The sequence below is a fragment of the Odontomachus brunneus genome, unplaced genomic scaffold, assembly GCF_010583005.1.
Source record: "Odontomachus brunneus isolate Ranch 3 - 2012 unplaced genomic scaffold, Obru_v1 Obru_scaffold_112, whole genome shotgun sequence".
Classification (NCBI taxonomy): Eukaryota; Metazoa; Arthropoda; class Insecta; order Hymenoptera; family Formicidae; genus Odontomachus; species Odontomachus brunneus.
Window position 1 is genome coordinate 167731 of NW_022639562.1, and position 7341 is coordinate 175071.

The window sequence follows — 7341 nt, forward strand, 5'->3', positions numbered from 1 at the left end:
AATGACATGGTTTCCTTGAACGAAATAAAAGTTTTATTTTCATCATTTTAAAAAATGATATTTCGTTTAAGAATATAATATTTTAATGAAATAAAAAAGAACTACAAAATTAAACAAGTACGAATATTAAATCTACAGAGATTATTTTCTCCGAAAAAACGGTATAACCCTAACAGCACGGGGACGTTCTGAGGACGTTCTGAGTAGATCGCAATGCGTATATTGCGATCATCTCAGAATGTTCTCATATGTACTGCGATCGAATGAGTACGTTCTGATAAACGTACGATAAAAAATGCGATAAAAATGCGTACGTATCATTTCAGTCAAACTTGAGAATGTACGCACGCGATAGAAAAGCGTACGTATCATTTCCGTATTCCTGAGTGAAATCTGAGAACATTCGCACGTGAAAGAAAACCGAATGATACTAAAAGTGACGTTCTAGCGTTCAACTTAGTACGTCACAGATGATCACAGTACAATGAGTACGAAAACGGGATAATATGCAGTACGTCGCATGCTGTTAGGGTACTTACATTGTATATTTACATATTAGATCAAACTGAGTAAAAAAGTTCTTTACTATTTTATAAATGATCACATAGAATTTTAAATATTAATTAAACAAGACTTTTGTATATTATCGCGCACAATCATGTAACAACTTTCTTTCATGAATAATTAAAAATCTACATGGTTATTTACAAAATAGTAAAGGGATTTTTTGTTTAATTTGATTTAGATCTTAAAGGATAGCAACCTTTGACTTTGAGAGACTGACAGCTGTACCATTTGGTACAGTAACATTGTTTCTCTCTGTAGTCGCCGTGCGCTCGGGATCGCGCCAGAGATGTCGCTTCCGAACGGCATCTCTGAGCGTTATCTAGGAAGAGGAGTGTCGTGAGCGTAGAACGTCAGGTAGCTCAGTGGTTTAGAGCAGTCGTGCGGCAAGCGAAAGACTCGGGTTCGAGTCCCGGCCTAGTAGGACCGCGCTCTCAATATTTTTCTCTTTCTGGAACGAAAAAGATACGCAGATCTCGAACGCACGGCGTCCCGCCGCCACCAAGTATGCCCTCCTCCTTCTATGGTAAGGGATATTTTGTTTAATTTGACCTAATGTTCAAGAATACAATAGCATACATTGCTACTATAGTTCATCTACTATGTCGCGCGTAATTATTCAAATCTTCTAATCTTCTTTAATTAATATTTCGAGATTTATTACGAATTAGACTTTGTCGTATGGGACTTTTATGTTCACCTTAATTTGTTCTATACTCTCGCGAAATTTTAAAATGGTAATCTCGGACACCCTATATAATATTTTTCTTTGTTTGGATAAGATACTTCTATACATTTATAATGTTTGTCCATAAAATGTACAGTCCTTTCAGTTATGCTGCGTATAAAAGTACAGGGATAAAATATTTGAAGAGAAGAGAGTGCATATTTCTTGAAATATTTTATATTTTATCCTTTTTATCACTTATTTTTATTTTATCACTTTTTTCAGCACGTTTTAATGATTTTTTTCAGTAGTTTTTTTATATGCAAAATGACTCTTTACGAGTTAATTTGTTTAAAAAAATACATAATTCCATAAAAAAATTCGAATTGATCTTTAAAAAATTTTGGCGTATCTATCACTAGATAATATTATATATTCCCTTTGAAATCTTAAAACATTTGTCCAAAATATATTTTTGTAAAATGCTTTCTTCCCGAAATATTAGATCATTCCGAAACATTTCAAACACTATGCATATTATTGCATTATGATAACGATACAATAAATACATACAGAATATCCCAGACTCTCCTCCGCATATTTTGTAGAAATGTAGAACGGGCTGAGGTGAACATAAAAAAAGTCCTATACCGTTTTGCGATATTCGCAATAATAACCGAGAAATTAATTACGAAAGATTAAGGAAAAACGCACGCTGAATGGTCGAAGGAGGAGCGCTCGAGCCGTGCAGCGCGGACCCAGTAATATAATGCACAGATGTCGGCGCGCGGCGATTTGAAGAACAAAGCGCCACTGCCTACTTATATTGGAAGTGTGCATTAATTTTAAAGGATTTTTTGGTAAAAATACGGCTTTATTGTGAAAAAATGGTTACAAATTGATCATTCAAAATTTTGTCCAACGCTAGCACTATTTTTTCCCATCTTTCTGGTAATAGGTGGATTCCACGTCAAAAGAACGACACATTTTTTAAGGCTATCCACAAATCGACCCATTTTTCGGTATCCTCGTAAGAATGGAAGCGCTGCTCAGATAGGCCATGAGTCATCGAACGAAATAGATGATAATCGGAAGGAGCAATATCTGGGAAATACGGCGGGTGTGATAGGACATCCTAGTTAAGCGCTTCTAACATTTCTTTGACCGGTTTCGCAACATGTGGCCGAGCGTTGTCGTGCTGGAAAATTACTTTGTCGTGTCTTTTCGCGTAATCTGACCGTTTTTGCTTCAATGTTCAATTGCATTAGTTGTTGTTGGTAGCGTTTCCCAATAATGTTTTCGTTGGATTGGAGCAGCTCATGATACACTACACCCAGCTGATCCCACCAAATACAGAGCATGAGTTTGGCAACATGAATATTCGGCTTTGCCGTCGATATTAATGATTCGTCTGGCCTGCACCATGATTTTTTGCGCTTCGGGTTATCGTAGCGTATCCATTTTTCATCACCCGTCACTACGATGCAAAAAACTTTTTCTTCTGTGTCTTTAAAGCAACAATTCACAGGTTCTTTCGTACCTTTCGATGTCTCTCGGTTTCAACTTGTATGGCACCCAATTTCCTTGCTTTTGAATCATTCCAATGGCCTTCAAACGTCTGGAAATCGTTGATCAATCAACATTTAATAACTCTGCAAGTTCTTCTTGCGTTTGATTCGGGTCTTGATCGAGTAAAGCTTCCACTTCCTCATTTTCAAACTTTTTCGGTTGGCTTGGACGTTTCTTGTCTTCTGTATCAAAATCACCTTTTTTTATAGCGTTGAAACCAGTACTCACATGTTGAATTCGATGGAGTATAATCACCATAAGCTTCCGACAGCATTCGTTGACTTCAAGCAGCACTTTTCTTCAAATGGAAGCAAAAAAAGCAAAGCTTCCCACAAATTGCGTTTTGTTGGCACAAAATTCGACATATTCAATGCTCAAAAAAACAATGTTGTTTACACTTCGGTAAATACTGAGAACACATACTGAACACATACTCAAAACTAAAGCCACATGATGGTGCTTTGACATGAAGGTAGCAATAATATGGCCCGATGCGATGTAGTACTAGTTACGCCATTTCTTGAAAATCCTTTAAAATTAAAGAACACTCCCAATATTATTGTGCTACATAGATATACAGGGTGTCTCACACTCTCTTCCGGGAATTTTGTGGGAACGTAGAACAAGTTGCGATGAACATAAAAGTCCTATACCGTTTTGCGGTATTCGCAATAATTATTGAGATATTAATTGTAGAAAATTTATGAATGATCATGCAGAATATGGTAAATGAGTTATAGTGGCGACGATTGCCGTCGTGTACTTATACATTAGGCTAAATTGAACAAAAAAGTTTTTAATCATTTTCCAAATAATCACATAGATTTTTAATTATTAAAGAAGATTATTGCACGATTTTGCGTGATAATGCACTCATCTTCTTTAATTAATAATTAAAAATCTATATGATTATTTGCAAAATGGTAGAGGACTTTTTTGTTCAATTTAACCTGAAGTATAAGTATACATGACGGCAGTCGTCGCTATTATAACTCATTTACCATATCGTGCACGATCATTCACAAATTTTCTACAATTAATATCTCGATAATTATTACGAATATCGCAAAACGGTATAGGACTTTTATGTTCACCGCAACCTGTTCTACGTTTCCACAAAATGCCCGGAGGAGAGTGTGAGACATCCTGTATACTAGACTGCGCGGTCTGTGAAGAGGAATGAAACCAAGATGAAAAGACAAATATATACAGATTTACATAAAGCTTTCCCTGTCTAACACACTTATTCCACGTATATATCTGTTCTTTCATCTTGGCTTCATTCCTCTCCATAGATCATGCAGTCTAATATATGTCTATGGCGCTATTACATTTCGCTTCGACGCGGTGTGACAGTAGGCGTGGAAAGACGTAGAAGCGTAATAGTACAGGGTCCGCCATTTAAATCCGGACATGAAAATTTTTTCTCGAAAAAGTCGTTTATTACAGAAAATATAAATATATGTAAAAATACAAAGGGGTTATTTTATAGTTAAGTTAAGGGATCTTTTCTGAGTTTTTTCATTCAATGTAGCCGCCCTGCGCCTCGATCACCGCCTCGATCTTGTTCCGAAAGCGCAAGCACCCCGTTTGCAATTGCGCCCGGTCCATTTTCATGAATGCCGCTTCAATAGCGGCCTGGAGGCAAGCCACGGGCGGTCTGGCTTTGTTAGTAACCCTCTCGACTACGCCTCACACATAGTAGTCGAGAGGGTTCAAATTGGGACTATTCGGAGGCCAGAAATCTTTCGACCAAAACATCTCGACATTATTCGAGAGCCAGTTCTGCACTAAGTGACTCGTATAGTGCGCCGTCTTGTTGGAAAATGTATGGTCTTTCTGCAGCCACGGTGGTGTCGTTCACTCCCGAGACGGCCGCTAATTTTGCGAGTGAAGTCCCTGGATCTTTCAAAATGAGATCTTGTGCTTCTCGAACGAGTTCCGGAGTCCGTATCCTTCTCCCTTGTGTATTTTCTTCGCCGGAGTACAGGAGCCCACCTCGGACTTTTCCGAGACCACGTACCTCTGGAAAATGTCATACACCGTCGACCTGGGGTATCCGAAGAATTTGATTACTTTTCTTGGCGTCTTTCAGGCGTGGACACTTTCAATAACCGCCGCTTTTCGGTTATATTCCGATGTCGACCTGAACAATTCGGCCATTCGAGGTTATTAACGTCTACCCACCTCTCTGACTTACCTTAGGCCTGTTCTTTGTAGCTGCATTGCTGAAATGGTGCAATATATTGAAGTGAAACAAATATACGTTTTCTCACTTTAACTTATTGCACTAGTTCAGCAGCGCAGCTACAAAGAACAGGCCTCTTTACGCCATCTGGCACCTACTGCTGTATTCTAATATATCAAGAATGTTAAATTTAAATTTGTCCGGATTTTAGTGGTGAACCCTCTATAAGCATGGGCAATGATATGCGTTATATTATTGGGCCGCGCTAATTCGAGCGCTCCGTCTTCTACTATTTAGCACACATGCTGTTCTTTAATCTTTCGTTTTTTAATTAATTTCTTGGTTATTATTACGAATATCGCAAGACTTTTATGTTCACTTCGACCTATTTTACGTTCTCACGAGAGCTTCGCAGATTGTTCTGCAACACCCTGTATACAAGATTTTCATCAAATATAGAAATATGCAACATATTTATATTTTTCAGAGATAACGATAGATCATCGTTGAACTGTGCTTCGATGCTTAAGGGTGGCTGGTGGTGGAAGTCTTGCGGGCGTGGTTTAAACGGCCTTTATCTGAACGATCCACAAGATCTTACCGCACGACAAGGTATGTTTATAAATTTCTGAAGCAAATGTTCTGATTGAAAATTTTTATCATTATAGTTAGTTAGTGCTGGCAGTGTTGATTACTCGTGTATGCGGTTAATTTAAGATATTATCTGGTTATTATTTCGTTTATGTTGACAAAGAACGAATAAATGCAATGCTATCCTGTAACTACTTACGAAATAAAGGTGCTCTCTACATTTTTTTATATATGACATATTATAATTACTTATAGATTGTTCTATAGCATAGCTTGGCACGCGTTGCACATTTCGACTGATTTTCGACTTGTTTTGTTTAGCTTTATTCTTCTTATTTCATCATCCCGCATGCATCCTATGAGTCGCTCTAATAGTTTCTCACTATTAGAAATATATGTTTATACAAGTCGTACGTTCCTGTGTTTCAACGGCCTCTATCGTTAGCTGGATGATGAAGTAAGGGAAGTAAAACTAGACAGAACAAGTCGAAAATCGATCGATGCAATGCGTGCCAAGTTCTACTCTATCAATATTATATCAATATGTTAACTTACGAGAGTTTACGCCTCGGATGAAGAGAAAGCAACTTTATGTCTATACACTTACAAAGCAATGAGTAATTGCTACTAAAATAAATGCATATATGAAATAATTTGACATGTCTAAGTTATTGATTTTTTAATAGTTATAAATAATGAACAAACGCATTGTATATTCGTAATTATTTACTATTTAGTTGCTCGAATAGTACTCGTAAATGTGGATACTTGGGTATAAATACTTGGATTATACTAACATTACTATTGTAGTTCATAAAAGTAAATGAAAATTATAGATTTCGAACTTAATGTTTTTCTTTTATATATAAGGTGTAGTAAAAAGGAATCCATTATTTTTACATGAAATTGAAGGTTTTATTTAGCATAGTTAGAATGATCCGATTTAGGTCAAATATGCACCGTTTTGTTCGATAACTTGTTGCCATTTTGAAGGTAATTCCATTATGCCTTTCTCATAGAAACCCTTGTCCCTATTGGCAAAAAACTGGGATAGTCGATTTTCACAAGCTTCTCTTGAGGCGAATTTTTCACCAGCAAAATCATTCGCCATAGACAGGAATAGTGGCAATCACTTGGTGCCAGGTCCGGACTATAAGGTGAATGCATAAGAACCTTCCAACCAAGCTCCCGGAGCTTCTGGCGAGTCACTATCGATGTGTGTGGCCTGGCGTTGTCCTGATGGAACACAATTCCTCTCCTATTGGCAAAAGCTGGCCGCTTCTGGGCGATTGATTCCTTCAGACGGTCTAATTGTTGACAGGTCAGGTCCGAATTAAGAGGGGAGCAGCTCATAGTGGATGATTCCCTACCAATCCCACCAAACACACAGCAAAGCCTTGCTGACCGTCAATCCTGGCTTGGCCACCGTTTGCGCCGACTCACCGCGTTTCGACCACGACCGTTTTCGCTTGACGTTGTCGTAAGTGACCCACTTTTCATCACCAGTCACCATCTGCTGCAGAAATGGGTCGCTTTTGTTGCGATTCAGCAGCGATTCGTAGATGGAAATTCAGTCCATGAGGTTTTTTTGTGTTAACTCGTGTGGCACCCATACATCGAGCTTCTTTTTGTATCCAGCCTTATTCAAGTGGTTCCAAACGGTTTTTTGTGCAATGTTTAGCTCCTGGGCAATCGAAACAGTGCTACCATGACGGTCGGACTCGACGATTTCCATTATTTTATCGACATTTTCGACAATTGG

The 7341-nt window shown here is 38.0% G+C and overlaps 1 protein-coding gene across 2 annotated transcripts in view; it reads left to right on the plus strand.

Moving 5' to 3' along the window:
• Positions 1–7341, plus strand: part of LOC116849346 (angiopoietin-2) — a 31547-nt gene that overhangs the window by 16533 nt on the left and 7673 nt on the right. For both annotated transcript variants that reach the window (XM_032826403.1, XM_032826404.1), the window contains exon 10: positions 5476–5600. In XM_032826403.1, coding sequence (XP_032682294.1) covers positions 5476–5600 — 125 coding nt within the window. The remainder of the gene's footprint in view (positions 1–5475; positions 5601–7341) is intronic.